The sequence below is a fragment of the Dothidotthia symphoricarpi genome (genome assembly GCF_010015815.1).
Source record: "Dothidotthia symphoricarpi CBS 119687 unplaced genomic scaffold P153scaffold_15, whole genome shotgun sequence".
NCBI lineage: Eukaryota > Fungi > Ascomycota > Dothideomycetes > Pleosporales > Dothidotthiaceae > Dothidotthia > Dothidotthia symphoricarpi.
In genome coordinates, this window is record NW_022985022.1 from 373,215 (window position 1) to 388,349 (window position 15,135).

The window sequence follows — 15,135 nt, forward strand, 5'->3', positions numbered from 1 at the left end:
AACGGATCCTGTTCACGGAACGGAACGGTACATGGACGTTGGCACCAAAAAGACGCATACTGTTCATGGTACTGTGACAGAAATGATAGTTGGGCCGGATTGGGTTGCTACAGCAGGAGCGTATGTTGGGTGAGAGAAACGTAAGTCGTCTGGCAAGAGCCTATGATACTGTAAGATTTATCAATTACAAATGGACCGGGCCGATGAACATGGTCCACTTTTCCTTCTCCCTTTGTTTATCGATGTGGTAGAATTCTTGGTTTGCGCTTTTGTACCGGTAAACAGTTCGAGGGCGCTGTATTGATCATTGTCTGGAAGCTTCGGGCTGTGCTGTACGCTTTCATTGCTATTGTTGGATTTTTCGGGGTCAATTGAATGCCCCCTGATTTACAGTTACGCTGGATCTTTGTAAAGCATACGGGGAGAAATGAACACTATTTAATGTCCAGGGGGTATTTGCCTTCGAATCTATGTATGTGCTTGGCGACTTGTACGTTTCTACAAGCGGTACTACGACTACGACTACTACCGCTACGAGATTCATGTTCACGGGAGAGCTTGGATCGAGTTGCAACGGTGTATCGCTAGTAGCGCAAGCCTGTGGGGCAGTGAGCTCCAGTGTCACGAAACAAATAGTTCATAGCCACGACTACAAAGTGTGACATACAAGGAGGGCGATGAAGTGAAATACAATAGCATCATGTCAAGTTTCCATTACATTGATCGAGTGAGCGACCTATAAGGGAGTTGGATCACATTTACATCGCCATTCACCTGTGTTATCAGGTTTAGAAGTAGATAGTAGCGTGGTGTATATTTCTCTTTGTAGCTGTCTAGCAGAAAGAGAATAGTGTGGCTGCGGTTACTGTATTTACAAGGGGTGTTGTCTGAGTTGGTGCAAATATGACTTTCTAGGACACACTTTCAATGACCTCGGATCTTAGAAAAACTGGAAATATCCTTACTGCAGGATTGACATTGGTTCGTTCAGGTTAGTTGCACTGTCGCATCGCGAGCAAATACATATAGCAGCTCAGGCTAGGGTGGAGAGGATACAGCCTGCTCTTAACAAACTGCATGAAGTTCGTTCTCGTTAGTTGTCGCAAAGAAAGACACGGTTGTGCGTTTCAGAGTGGATTGGCTTGGAGAAATGTGATATTGCAACTCTGATGTCTCACTGTTACGCCTCTCCCTTGGTCTTCCGTTGCAAAAATTTCGCCCTGACTTGGACTTTGGAAATTATCATGAGGACTGAAGAGTAAGAGCACACTTTGACATGGGATGCAATCAGCAATTAAGTAAACTAAGTACCTGTTGATAATAAGCGGAAGAAAGTCGCGAATAGTCGGATCGGAGGAGGTCGTGAATCTATAAGACTGTGTCATCTTCATTACTCCGTGCTTGGGTTTGATCTACATCTTCTAGCTTCACCACTACTCCGAGCTCAGCATGCGAGATTGAGTGTTGCTCCAATTGCTTGCAAAGACGTTCCTGGCGGCTCCTCCTAGTTAGCATGTGTCGTTAGGAATGGTGAGGCTATTACGTACCATTTCTGCAGGGTTTCATTAGAGTAATGATTGTATGTCGCTGGGGGGTTCCAGCTAGCTCGACAACCAAGAGATGCTTCGTCCGAGATATCGCGACCTCGTACATTCGAGCTATATCGTCTGTAATACAAGATTTTACTCCTTCAAAAACACGAGCACTCGGCGTAATCTACTCAAACACACCAAGAATTAAGGCATGTATCAATGAGATAATGTCGCTGACATATCCCAGCGCTAGATCCCACTACTTGGTCGCTTGCTGCTTCAAAGTTGTTGCCAGGAGTGAGGCGTCGAAAGTGCCCAGTTCAAACCCTCGCGAGCTTCGGTATTCGTGCTTCAACCATGACAAGGTGTCCTGGTCACTCGTGATTGATACGCTCTTGTTTTCGTATACCGTGTCCTGGATGTCTGGGTGGTCATCCTTAGTCCTAGTGTTGCGTGCATCTTCGTTCAAATCGTCTATTCACTGCTTCGGTAGCGATTCGGTATTTGTTGTTCGTACTCAGGATCATTGAACGACTGTAACCAGAGGTCACAGCTAGTGAGGCAATTCTCTGGAACCCTGTCGCGATTTCTATAAGGTACTGGCTTTGTTCAACTCGACTTTAGCGCTTCGGACCTAAAGATCGCAGGTTGAACTCAGTTTTCTTCAGCTTCTGGGATATCTCGGCTTTCACCTGGCAGTTGTCAGTTTATACATCACCAACACTTTCTATCATCGATTCATACCTTAGGAAATTCCCGGCGAATATGCTCTTCCAGAACTTCCTGGAGCCGAGAGCGTAGAGAGACTATTTCCACCTTACCCTCGTCCAACGTACTCCATGGGTGCACCTTAGCGAAAAACTCCATCTCACACTCATTTTGCTCTCGCAGGGCTGAATTCAACTCCGCTTGCCCTGGATTTCGAAGCAAGTGCCACCCCAGTCGTAGCTGGTGCGTTCTACCTTCGACCAAGCTGATAATGGCACCTTCGCTACCTTTGTCTACCAGACTAGGTTTCGTTAGGATGCCGAAAGTTCGGATGCTTTCGGGGTCGATGTCCTCTGCTTCCTCGAGGATCTACTGAATTGCAATACCCACGTTGCATGTAATTACAGTCATAATGACCGATCTTCACTTAGACATATAGTTATAGACCATGTCAGTGACCATTGCCGTGTCCTCTTTGGTTGTCAGACCGTGAGTCGTCCGCCTGAAGATACCAGGCACATCGATGACACTGAAATGCTCTTGATTTGGACCTGTAATTTCCAGCCGCAGAACATCGTTGGAGAAGGTTTTTTGAGGTTCTCGTTGGGTGGAACGAACGCCCATCACTATAACCACCTGTGTCTTATTCAGTAGATGTACAAGATACAGATCGGGTACACATACCTCTGCCATGATGTCTGCGAACGTCTGCGGGTCGAAAGACTTTAGTCCGGACTTCTTCCATCCTTGTAATTTCTCCCTATCCTGCGGGCAGCTATTCTTTGCAGGTATGATTGAGACGTTGATATTTGAATCTTGAGATCTTCGAAAGGTTATTTGGGTCGCAAAAAGAGTGCATAATCCACTATCTCGTGGAAATGGCAATCCCGTCAAGCCTTCCAAAACAGAGCTTTTCCCACTCGATTGGTCTCCGACCACCACAATGTGAGGCAGGGCGACGGAATCACCGACATTGCATGCGAAAAGTCGATCTATCTTGTCAAGCAGGGTTGAGCTGACTACCTTAAACGATTCCGTCATAATGTTAACAGAGGATGAGAAACAGGTGCGGTGCATACAAAAGTAATAACAAGCAGTCCGATCGTGTGGAGATCGATGTTTCCACCGTGAGTGTAGTGAGGAGATAATGCGGCCAAAAGGCAGTCTTCCAAAGATTTGGTATGTTGTAGGCCTGCTGCGTCACTCGTTCCGACCTGTTCAGCATGGTAGGACGACCCCGCTCCACAGCGTACTGACATACCAAGTCACCGTGCATTCCTCGTACTCCAATTCCTTGTTAGCAAGCTGTGCCACATCTGAGATAAGCGTTCTGATGTACCCGCATTGCTAGCTACGTTTACTACCATATGCTTTCATGAAAAGTAAAACGCTGTGCGGCTAAGGAATCCTGACCATTGCTACCCAGCGCATCAAGAAGACTATGTAAGGCTTAGAACCATGTACTAGCGGTGAGGGGTGCAAGCCGATATATCTGCGAGGATGTGCGTTCGTTAGGCTAGACGATATTTTTGGTGAATTGAATGTTGACGTTTACAGGCCAATGCTGACTTTTGCTTGAAGAAGAAGAAGAAGAAGAAGAAGAAGATGCTTACTCCATAATAACGGTGTCAAATACTATAGATGTACTGATCGTATAGGGTGTTAGTCAAGGTCCAATATGGTTGCGGTGCGTTTGAAACTCACTCATCTCTTGTGAGTGTAGATGTTATGCTATCATCATGCGTCTATCTTGTCCTGACAAAATCTCTCCTAGGCTCCTAGGTACCTCCGAATATCCTCTCCATGGTACAAACCCTGCCTCATCAATTCATCATATTCCGCGTCCAGCCGTCGCTCCGCTTCATCTTCCTCCAGCGTAGATTCCCGAGGCGGCTGGTAGTGAACCCGGGGGCCCCAGAAATCTGCATACGGTGCAATTCCAGTCTCGTAGTAGCGCGTCCACTCGTCCTTTGACATTGGCGGTTTATCATATATCAATTCTATACCGAATTTGACCAAATGACGTTGTGCGTCTTCCATGCATTCCCACGGATAACCCTTCGACCGAGTCCTGTGGTGATCGTCCAGCGAATAAAGTATCTTGATGGTTTCAAGCGCGGCTTTGTGCTCAAATGCTCTCTCAGATAATGTGCGTATCCACGACGCCTCGTCGTCGCCAAAAGGTAGTCGACTCAGCTCGGAGTCCTCAATCGTAAAGTCCCAGCAAAATATCTTGAGACTGGAACCCAGCAGATTCACTTGATCTGTCCTCACACTGGTGCTGTGGTCAGTTCGCAATCCAGACTGCATCTGCCAGCGTGATAAAGATAAGAGCTCAAGCTGCGGAAAGAGCGTAGCGTTCAACAGGCGCTTACTACGCTTCGGGTGGAGGCAGCTGATCTTTATGTGTACCAGGGTTTCGGCGTGGATAAGCAGCCACGATTCAAGCGTAGGGTAGTCTACAAATGGAGGTTGGTAGGGATATGCATCGAAGACGAAGTGAGTCAGTACCCTCGGCCACTGTAGCAGGATATATGTGGCCCTGGCTGTTAGAACGGTATTGAAGAGATGAAGATGCGTGAATGGTGCGGTGCGGTGCTTCTACATCCAGGAGGAAGAGTTAGCATCTTGACAAATCCTTATCCCTTTCCCCTCTCATATTTCTTGGAAAGAAAAAGGCAGAATGGGAATGCGGGTACCTTGGCCTCAAGTTCCACATGTCCGTCCAGATGTACCCTTATGAGTTCCAGCTTCTTCAACTTGGGAAATCCGAGGCTTTCAATCATCTGATTCAATTGGATACGACAGTGAGCTCTGTCGATGTAAGCATATTCGACACATTCTAGCTTGTCCACAGCATAGCGATATAGGTCCCATGCGCAAGTCTCGCTATTGCTGCCATGGGCCCCGGATTCGTCACTTTCAGCGGCTCCGTGAGTAGAACATTGCGAGTCGTGAATGGAGAGGTATTTGGTGTTTGCAAACCACGTCACAAAATCCCTTGCCACTGAATAGTAACCAAGTGTCCTCGCTTCTCTACGCGCGACGTCTCCCATGTTGATGGTTAGGTATCTGCGTAGGTATATTATTAGCATTTCAGGACAAGCAAATTAGGGCTTGCACGTCTTCGTTTATGGCGTGTAGAGAGTCCTCGTCAGATCGTGTTATCACTCAACACGGGAGTTCAGGGGCAGTAGAAGGTGCATATTTATGTGCACGAACACGAGGAGTACTACAACGAGACTTGGTCAAAAGAGAGAATATGGACGGAATTACCCACCGACAGTGCTGACGCAGATCGACTCTGTCACTTAGCGTACGATGAAGTCTGAGAACTCGTATTGAAGGCGGCAGCACTTGATTGGGATGCATGAAGCCGATATTGCTGAACAATAACGGCTGGGCGATGCGTTTGAATCTATGGCACACCTGCGAGAGTGCCATGATACAGCTGGTGTCACAAGCCCGCACATCTTCGAATAGCGCCCATGTCTCACGCGTCGTCTCACGCGTCGTGCGATCATTGGTATACAGCGAAAACTTCACAATCAGGAGAAGAAGCTCGTCCGGGAGTCGATGGAGGATGTACGCTTCCTCTGATTGGATGATCGTGCAGGGCCATACTGGTGGGCCTTGAAGGTCTACGATGGTAAGTAGCTTCGTATCTATTGATCCGAGGTGGGTTTGGCGCGAGAGTTGCATACTTCTTTTGTGTAGTATTTGGTGATGAAGAGCTGGGTGTGTAGGAGGCCGACATGGTAGGCTGAGCTTGCGGCCCGCGCCTCACTACCCCGCCATGATCATTCATCCTTGTTAGGATTCTGGACCCACAACATCTGCATGGTCACCAGCCAGGATCGCTTACTAGGTGTATGTATGGCTCTGTAGAGTGCCTCCTCCCATCTTGGGTAGTGATTCTAGGGTGGTGGGTAATTCAATCCCATAGTACAACCTCGGTCAAGATCGATGCGTTCAACCGTGGTGCCCTTTCAGATGACAAGCCGAAGCGTTTAAGATAGAATATAAAGGCTTAAAAACTGCATAGAGAAAGACCTTAGTGTACCACATGGTTACGGTGGCTTGCAGGGGATTTTGAAAGCGGAGGCGTGCAGCTTTCTTTGCTGTGATCCTCGTTGTGCAGGCTAACCCCTTCAATTGCGCAGAGACTGACCATTATGCCTACATTCCATATGCAGTGTGACCACTCCCAAAATTCCCCACCACCGCAATTTATTTGCCCCAACAGCTGGACAAAGCTTGTGTTGAACATGAAAGTGCAGCATGACTCGCATCAGTTCGTCCCAAAGGTAAATCCCAACCGTAGAGTCTAAGTTTGTGCGGCATGCCCAACCCCAAAAGGATTCGCGTGTAGCTAATCGGAGCAGTTGTACGAAGAAAGTCGCGACAGGGGTGTTAGCTCAACTATTCAATGCATGCTAAAAAGGAAAGTTTTGAGCCTGCCTTGTCTAACACTGTGCTTGGTACAAATGAGAACTGCGAGGTGGACTTATGGAACTACCAACGCTACGTGAGACAGAAGTGCAGGTTGAATTATAGAAAAGGTTTATGTTCTGGTGATGTTCGCGCGAACTTTTCTTTTTTTGCTCTGCTATGGTTAGTATGGTTCCCGGTCAAGTATCGAAGTGGGAAGTAAGCTGTTCTCTAAGACTCTCATAAGACGCGAACTCAAGACAATAAATTCACAAAATTACATGCTAGGCATATCCAACTAGGGATCTTAAGCAAAAGACTCCTACGCTAATTTTCGCTGTAGTTATCAGGCTGTTGTAGCATTTCGCCATACCTTGATTCATGATATTCCAACTGCCTGAGAGTGTAGATATATCATGAATTTTTCAATACACACGGCGGTTTCGTTGAAGATGAATACCGACTATTCGATAGCGTTGGTGAGGTTTCTAGCTACTAGAATGTAGGCAGAAGGCACTCAAACGTACATGTCGAAATGATCGATGGCGAAGACCTTGAAATGAGAGTCGAGGCGAGATGCAAATGGAGCTCTAGAACACCTACACGTATTAGAATTATTTGCAGCAAGGAAAATGGTCCGAAGATGGTTTAAAAATGAAGTTGTTCACAAAAGAGTTCTGAAAGAAGGGAGTTAGATTTCACACCCGCACTTCATCCTAATTATCCGCAGCTCCTACAGCCTTACATCTTGAGCATACATTTAGATTGTGATGAACCGAGTCTAATGAACTTTTACAACGGAGTAATAGTCAGCTAAGTCGACTTGCTTAGGCAATCGAAGTTGGTTGTTTCGCTCCACTGGTTGAATATCAAGGAAGCCTATCTTATCCCAGAGCCTCCTTGCACGATCTCTACCATGGAAGACTTTTGCTATAGGTACGTAACTTTTGGAATATCCTCTATGAGCAAGTAGCTAAATGCTATGTGGAATAGCTACATGTTTACGGCTTATTCCGCACCTTCAACACATCCCTACAACAAGATGTGCAAGATCAATCCCTCCTATTGCCCCGGCACGTCGAGGAGGGCGGTACAAGAACGTGTGTATTACGCCTACGCCACTTAGTAGTATAGCTGTTATGGGGTCCGCACGAACGGTACGCGATGCGGAGAGGACTATGGTAGTGTGCTGAAGACTGTGTGCGACACGTGCTTTTACGCAGAGAACGCGATACTAGCGTCACCACAGACGACTTGAGTGAAAGAGCGTGGCGCTAGACATTACGCTATTGAGAGATATACCGCGGACAATGATTTGAGGTCATACTCGCGCCAAAGCTTGTGGAACTCAGAACGATAACGGGCGCGGCTGAGCCAAAAGATTCTGTGCGCAATCGACCAATCTGGCCAGGAATCATAATTGCCATTGTCGCCGCGGTCTTGCTGATCGGGTGGAGTTCGTAGACTGCGGCTTGGCAAACCCCCGCCGGCCGCACCGATCACGTGCCTCACCCACGCCCAAAAGTCGACCACCACAACGCAGAACAGCCACCATCCGGTCGAACCAGGTGCAAAAAGAATGATGCTGATCAGAGTGGGACTCGAACCCACGAGGATGACTCCACTAGCACCTGAAGCTAGCGCCTTAACCACTCGGCCATCTGACCTGTTTCTTTGGTGATTGTGGCAGTTTTCCAAAGTTGGCAAAATATCAAGGTGAGATCAAAATCACCCTTGCGAGCAGTCCACAAGGGCACATTGTATGGAGGCAGCATCTGCGAAGTGTCTATGGCAGGATTTTGGGAAGCGGGGTATGGTTCCCCCACCATGTAAATTTCTGCGCCTTGCGTAGACTACTGTGCGGATACGCTTCCGGCCGATTGACGATATCATCAGGATAGATTATAGTAACTTTTTTAGATATATTCGAGATGTTGATGAGTACTAAATAAACTTGGTACAAGTCTTGCTTCCATTAAACTCTGTTTTCTGACACTTGATCCTGCTCTCATGACTTGTCGACACCTTTGCCCAAGTTTTACTTGATTCCGCGCACCACCTGGACAGTCCGGGCAGAATTTGCGTCGTAGAGTATCATCGCTAACATGCAGTCGTGAGACATGCAAGTGACATTGGATAAACCCTCCATATGAATATTGGCTTGAGTGAAACTTAGCTCAAGTCTACGCAGAGCAGCAATTACATGCATCATAACCTGTCTATACGATTGCAGGGCTGATACCTTTGTAGAGATATCAGCGTCAGTAGAGAAATCTCGCTTGAGATCATTCCACCGGATCTTTGAATCGACGAGATACCCCATCAGGTGGTTTTGGTTTCTTAGGATGAGTGATTCTCATGGCGACTTCAGCTACACATATGAAAACCGCTAACGCCACTTGAAAACAGTCGATACAGTTGTTCCCATTTGAGACGCGGACCGTTGAATAAGAATTGACACAGAAGAGCGACAACTTGTAGAGTTTTATCCTACAGTCTCTGTATGCAACAAATCGAAGTATTTCTTTTTCTCAAGTCGTTCCAGGTACACGTGTTGATACTATGAACTCGACCAGTATACATACCAAAACAATTGATAGCTTTCGGCACCATGAGAGGAGCTCCGGATTGAAGCAAGCGCGTACTGGGGGGCTGATAACATAAATCCGACGTCACGGGAAAGCGTGTGAAAGCTGATCCACAGACACTGTTGGCAGATAATATAAAGTACATAGCTTTCACGGATCAAACAGCAGCTTCAACAGCTTTGATATTCTCACATGTTGATCGTGCGAGTTGCTGTGTTTCGTGATAGCCGTTCACACGGATGACGAAGAGCGGAAATCACGCTAATAGCTAGCGCGCCCCACCCGAAATCTTCTGCGAAGGCCTACCAAAAAAGTTCGCATTGGCATCAGCACCGCCATCTGCCTGATTGCCCTTTACCCCTCAATCAGGCCACTTATATTTCGCGTGCACTTTCGGATTATGGCGCCGCCTTCGTTTTCTCCCGACACGTCCATCTCGTCGCACACACTCTCAGTAGGCTCCGTCCAGCCGTCGCCAATGGAGCTCCAACCCTCGACCAACTCGCCTCTTAGCTTGCTTACCAGCCCCCTCGCCTTTCTGCAGCCCACAGCGCAACTGAATGCCTCTTTTCTGGCTGCTGCGAAACAATTCCTCGATCCGGTTGCCGCTGGTATCAGCGAGTCGCAAACACAACGGCAACAAGACCTGCGCAAGAAGAGGAAGCGGGGAGCAGGCTACGATGGCGACATCAGAGTACTACACCTGAAGAAGGTGCATCTGGATGGCTTTGGTGTAAATCAAGTCTTCGAGCAAACGCGAAAGATTGTCGAGGCTGCCAAGGACGAGATCGAGCTGTCGCTGCAAGGAGCAGAAGATGACGGTCTCGTGGCAGTGGATGACGACGTAGATAGCGAGGAAGAATTGGAGGCAGCCGAAGATGAACAGAGCGAATCGAGTATGGGTGAGGAGGGAGTTGATTGGGAATACGATGGAGTCGATGATGACGAAGACGCCCAAGTCTCGGAAGGTGCACAATCTGGTGATGAAGATATTGAGATGGAAGACGGAGAAGACGAGATTTTCTCCGAGGAAGAATCTGACGACGAGCCCGCCGAGGAGTACAAGCCCGACCCTAACGGTCTCAACGACGGCTTCTTTTCCATCGATGACTTCAACAAACAGTCCGACTTTCTCGAGCAGCAAGATCAGCGGGGCGAAGCAGCAGAGAGCGATGACGACGAAGTCGATTGGGCGGCAGATCCCATGACAGACGGGCAGAGCAAGAGCAGGACCAAGGGTGGAGACGAAGATGCCTCGGATGACGAATCTGACGAGGGCGGCCCCACATTCGGCAATGCTGATCTCAATGCGCCAGAGGGTGATAGCGACGATGACGAAGAATTCGAAGATGGCGATCTCGACGGTCTGGACAACGGCATGAATGCCAATAATGTCATGTATGCGGACTTCTATGCGCCACCAGCAAAGAAAGCTGGCAAGAACACAAAGAAACGGGGCCGACCAAACCCACACAACTTTCCAGAAAAGAAAGGCGGCGCCGAAGCAGGAGCTGGGGATGAAGATGTGGAGGGCACTATGGCAAGAGTACACCGCGACTTGTTTGAAGACGACGATGATGCAGAAAGCGACGGGGACCTGACAGACGTAGACCCTTCAGACCCAAAGTCACGACGATCAACACATGAGCGCAGGCAAGCAAAGATTGCGGAAGAGATCCGGAAACTAGAGGCGGCCAACGTTGCAAAGCGCGAATGGCAACTTGCCGGTGAGGCACGTGCAGCCGATCGACCGCTGAACTCGCTTCTTGAAGAGAATCTCGAATTCGAACGGGCGGGCAAGCCAGTACCTATCATCACAGCTGAAGTGTCCGAAGACATCGAAGCACTGATCAAGCGGCGCATCCTAGCCGGCGAGTTCGACGAAGTCCCACGCCGTCGACCAGACGACCTCGCAACAGGACCCAAAGTCCGACGAGGTCGTTTCGAACTCGAAGATACCAAGTCCGGAAAGGGCCTTGCTGAGATCTACGAAGAAGAGCACATGCGCGAGATAGACCCCAATTTCGTCGATGCCCGTGACGAGAAGCTGAAGAAGGAACACGATGGCATCTCCGCGTTGTGGAAAGGTTTATCCGCCAAGCTCGACTCCCTTAGCTCCTCACACTTCAAGCCCAAGCCCGCAGCGCCGAACCTCGAAATCCGCGTTGATGCCCCTGCCATCGAGATGGAAGATGCACGTCCCACCGCCGGCGGCGACGTCGCAGGCGCAAGCATGCTCGCACCTCAGGAAATGTACAAGCCTGGCGACGAGAAGACAAAGTCGGAGGTCATCACCAAGGGTGGCATGCCGTTTGCTCGTGAGGAAATGTCGCGAGAGGAGAAGACAAGTAGGCGTAGACGGGACAAGGAGAGGAGCAAGAAGGCTGGGCTTAACGCGCCAAAGGACGTCAAGGAAGAGAAGAAGGGCAAGAAGAAGCAGGACAAGAAGCAGCTCATTGGGGATTTGAAGAAGGGTGGTGTGCAGGTCATTGGGCGGAAGGGAGTGCTTACTGACGTCGAGGGTAAAGAAGTTAGAGATGTAGCGAGGAAGGGTGCTGGGAGTTACAAACTTTGAGGGGCTTGTGGCCCTTTCGTCTTCTATTCTTTTCAATCAATTTATCATTGTTCAGCATTTGCCGTTGGAATTAAATGCTTCGAGCCTCCTTCTCTAGCTTTGTAACGAACGGCATCGAGTCTCTACGCGCTAGCATCCTCTGGTCCCACGCGTTGGCACTCGCAAAAATAGTTTTTTTTACAGTTGAGAAAATCAATCCTACCGTCTTCGTTAGATCTTGACACACACCTAACGACTGTCAGAATGAGGGATGTGGCCAGCCAATGATGTAACTGATACCACTTCATACACTCAACATGAAGTACGTATCGCTACTCATTATTGGATCCTCTAGGTCGTATTTCTGAGCTTCCATAGATGCGATTGGTTCGAGGAGATATGGAGGTTCGATACGACTTCGCTTGCTCGGCGAGGAATCAGCACGAATAGCTGAATACTTATAATCTGAATGATCAAGCATGTAATCGTACTGTCGCTTGATAGGCTTTGTGGATGTTGTGAACTGCTTCAAGGGCTTTAGTACATGAGGCTTGAGGATGGGAATATTGCAGACGTACTGTCCTCGCCCTGTACTGCTCAAGCAGTGCCGGGACGTCGATTCTAATGAGCCCGTTCTCGAGTCGGCGTTCTAACGATTTTGAACTTGGATGACTAGGAATGATGTGCAGGGCTTTCAACGCCGCTGTGGGAGAATTCAGCAACCCGCGCCGAACGATAGTGCATGATTTCACTCACCGAGCGATCTGTACTTGAACGTAAATGTAGCGAATGGTCGACGCCCGACAAGGTCAAATTGCGGGCAGAGCACTGGGGGATCTCCTTTGATCGCGATTGGCTTGCTGAAACTAGAGTCTGATCAACAAAGCTCTGTCACTGGTCAAAACACGAGCATACGTTACTTGATGTGAGCGTGGATCTGCCTTCAAGGCTCCTTCTGAGATTTTGCTCAACTTGGACAGAGCGCCGGAGCGTTCGCCCTTGAATGGTTGCCATCGTATGTTCTGGATGAACAAAAAACTCACAGATATGGTTCCAATCTGGCTCATATCTTGCGCATCTGATGCGTCGTCTGAACCACTCCAGCCTTTGTCTATATCATTCGTTAGTATTTTGGCTGGCGAAGACAAGTCATACCAAATGTACCTATTTCTAACTCTGAGAACCGGAATGGCTGGAGGTACCATTTCGAATACTTCTCGATGTGGATGCCATCCATCACGTGTCGGATTCGACGGGTGGAGCAACGGGTCAGACGATCAGTCTCGATGATGTTTGCGTTTATGCGTTTCCCATCGATTGTGACGTCCATTAAAACGTGATGGTTATACATGAATGACGACGTGAATGAAGCCCTGATCGAGAAGACGCTCCCAGACCGAGCCTCAATGTACTTGGTGTTACTGTCCGCGTCGACATTGTTGTATTCAGGAAGCGGTGTGATTGTACCGTCAAGGATCTCGACCTTGAGTCCTGGGCAGCCTTCGCTTATGGCCATGAAGAGGAGATTGTTATCGACAGTCTCCAAGCTTAGAAAAGGAATCAGAAAACGAGAGAACCACGAGAGAAACTGTGACGTCCGGCATCAACCGCCAGAGAGGGGAGCGAAGAGTACATAAGAAAAACGCAGAACGTAACCCCTTGCTGATCGGGATCTTGCATCGGTCTTTATCCCGTAAAGTCACCCCCATGTTGCGTCCAATGTACCCTGGTTCAGAACATGCCCTGTCGTATCATGGCGGTCATCAAGTGATTGATCTGCATAAAGTTTGGGCATGGTGGTGCGCCAGGTGCACGGTCCTTTGCGGTGTGATTGGTTGATAGAGTACTGACATACTGTTAAATATGTATCCCCGCACTTCCCAACCGCAAAATACAGGTAAGATATGTATCGTATCTCGGCTAATACACCCTAATGTGTTGAGAGTGAATGTTAATGTGGATGGTTTGTAGCACTGCAAAATGCATTCAAGCAGTTCAAAAGGAGTAGATTATAGTATTGTCTTGATAGTAGTAGCTATAGGTGATAGTAAATCCAATCATGCGTAACTACAGATGTACATTGTAGTCCTTTACACTCAGTGCAATAGTATAACGCATCATTTCAAATCGACAACCATTATAATTGAAGCGGACGAGTATAACTGGCACTCAACTGCAACGTCTCAATATCTTGTTGTACAAGCCAGAGATGCGGGTGAAGGTGAGGGTGAAGGTGAGGCAGCTCAAAAACTAGCGGTATTCAACTCACTTTCATCACAATCGTATTCATAACTGTTGGACCTGACTTCTACTTAAGTACTCCTCCCCTCTTGACTTGAACCTGCTTGTTACTTTAAGCTTCTTGTTCCACCTCATTGCACGCCATTGTCAATCTGCTCACCATGACGACAAACAAAGAGATACTCAAAGCTAGGAGTGGACCTCGAGCAAGGTGAGTAAGGTTGGCGGGCCAGTCCAGACACGTTGAAGATGCTGATGTTGTGCAGCGCGATCGCTGTACCAAGTACCATTGTTGTGAAGGTTGGAGTCGAACAGAAGAGATATACACTACACAAAAAGCTTCTCGAGCACCATTCGGGCTTCTTTCGAGGCGCGCTGTCTGGCAAGTTCAAAGAGACAGCTGATGGTGTTATCTCTATCCGCCAGGTCGACACCGACGCATTCGATATCTTTGTCGACTGGATGTACGAGAAGAAGCTGTCGGAACACGTGCGAGCGCCTTCTCTGTCCGCAGATCGTATTTTAGTTAAATACCGTGCCTACATTGCAGCAGACATGCTCTTAGCTGCCGAATGGAAAGATGCTTTAATGGAAAACATCTCCTAAGTTATACGCCGAGCCCCACCCTATCCGCTCGTGGTAATTCGCGTTTTCGAAAATTTACCCGCGGAGGACCCTATGCTTCAGTTGCTTGTGGACAGTTGGTATGTCAATGATGGTTTTGGCAGTATTACCGAAGAGCAGCTTTATCTTGTGTCTCAGCTTCCACACGAGTTCTATACACGATGGATTCTCAAATATGTTAAGTTACAAGATGGAAAACCGAGAAAGAAGCGGAACGCGAAAAGCAGGCGTTGACCGAGATTTGACCGACTGAACGTAAGGAAGGGAATCTTGAATGGCGAGAGAATGGACTGCGTATGTCGGAACAAACACGTCGGCGATAGTCTCCGAGCGATGGGCTGATGAAACACTTGAAAAGAATCTGGCAGAAATTAGGGATGTAGTCAATCTAAAGGGTTTCTTGACACGATCATGAACATTCGAAACCTTGTCAAAGTTGAGTTGTGTATTTACGCCG

At 48.2% G+C, this 15,135-nt stretch overlaps 6 protein-coding genes and 1 non-coding gene across 7 annotated transcripts; 3 read left to right on the top strand and 4 right to left on the bottom strand.

Moving 5' to 3' along the window:
* Positions 1–2,152: 2,152 nt before the first annotated feature.
* P153DRAFT_358805 (P-loop containing nucleoside triphosphate hydrolase protein) lies at positions 2,153–3,281 on the bottom strand (the record flags this gene model as incomplete). Its single annotated transcript, XM_033666829.1, has 4 exons — positions 2,153–2,224; positions 2,277–2,609; positions 2,688–2,876; positions 2,925–3,281. The coding sequence occupies 4 exons, from the start codon at positions 3,279–3,281 to the stop codon at positions 2,153–2,155; spliced, it is 951 nt and encodes a 316-aa protein (XP_033521570.1).
* Positions 3,282–3,526: 245 nt separating this feature from the next.
* Positions 3,527–5,972, bottom strand: P153DRAFT_433002 (uncharacterized protein). Its single transcript, XM_033673000.1, has 4 exons — positions 5,521–5,972; positions 4,940–5,312; positions 3,945–4,841; positions 3,527–3,886 (listed from the first exon to the last, which is right to left on the bottom strand). The coding sequence occupies exons 1-3, from the start codon at positions 5,940–5,942 to the stop codon at positions 4,011–4,013; spliced, it is 1,626 nt and encodes a 541-aa protein (XP_033521571.1). The 5' UTR covers positions 5,943–5,972; the 3' UTR covers positions 3,527–3,886; positions 3,945–4,010.
* A 2,285-nt stretch (positions 5,973–8,257) lies between these two features.
* P153DRAFT_t92 lies at positions 8,258–8,338 on the bottom strand. The gene has a single exon. It is a non-coding gene; the product is annotated as a tRNA-Leu (tRNA).
* Positions 8,339–9,600: 1,262 nt separating this feature from the next.
* Positions 9,601–12,090, top strand: P153DRAFT_368511 (Mpp10 protein). The gene has a single exon (XM_033668534.1). The coding sequence runs from the start codon at positions 9,660–9,662 to the stop codon at positions 11,832–11,834; it is 2,175 nt and encodes a 724-aa protein (XP_033521572.1). The 5' UTR covers positions 9,601–9,659; the 3' UTR covers positions 11,835–12,090.
* P153DRAFT_61109 (uncharacterized protein) lies at positions 11,976–13,424 on the bottom strand. The gene is made up of 5 exons (XM_033673301.1): positions 12,978–13,424; positions 12,729–12,924; positions 12,570–12,679; positions 12,392–12,516; positions 11,976–12,339 (listed from the first exon to the last, which is right to left on the bottom strand). Exons 1-5 carry the CDS (start codon positions 13,327–13,329, stop codon positions 12,118–12,120), a joined length of 1,005 nt encoding a protein of 334 aa, XP_033521573.1. The 5' UTR covers positions 13,330–13,424; the 3' UTR covers positions 11,976–12,117.
* Positions 13,425–13,676: 252 nt separating this feature from the next.
* Positions 13,677–15,124, top strand: P153DRAFT_433005 (uncharacterized protein; the record flags this gene model as incomplete). The annotated part of the gene is made up of 4 exons (XM_033673001.1): positions 13,677–13,710; positions 13,900–14,046; positions 14,172–14,265; positions 14,321–15,124. The coding sequence occupies 4 exons, from the start codon at positions 13,677–13,679 to the stop codon at positions 14,658–14,660; spliced, it is 615 nt and encodes a 204-aa protein (XP_033521574.1). The 3' UTR covers positions 14,661–15,124.
* On the top strand, positions 14,313–15,124 carry P153DRAFT_320693 (uncharacterized protein). The gene has a single exon (XM_033665121.1). It carries the CDS (start codon positions 14,733–14,735, stop codon positions 14,910–14,912), a length of 180 nt encoding a protein of 59 aa, XP_033521575.1. The 5' UTR covers positions 14,313–14,732; the 3' UTR covers positions 14,913–15,124.
* Positions 15,125–15,135: the final 11 nt, after the last annotated feature.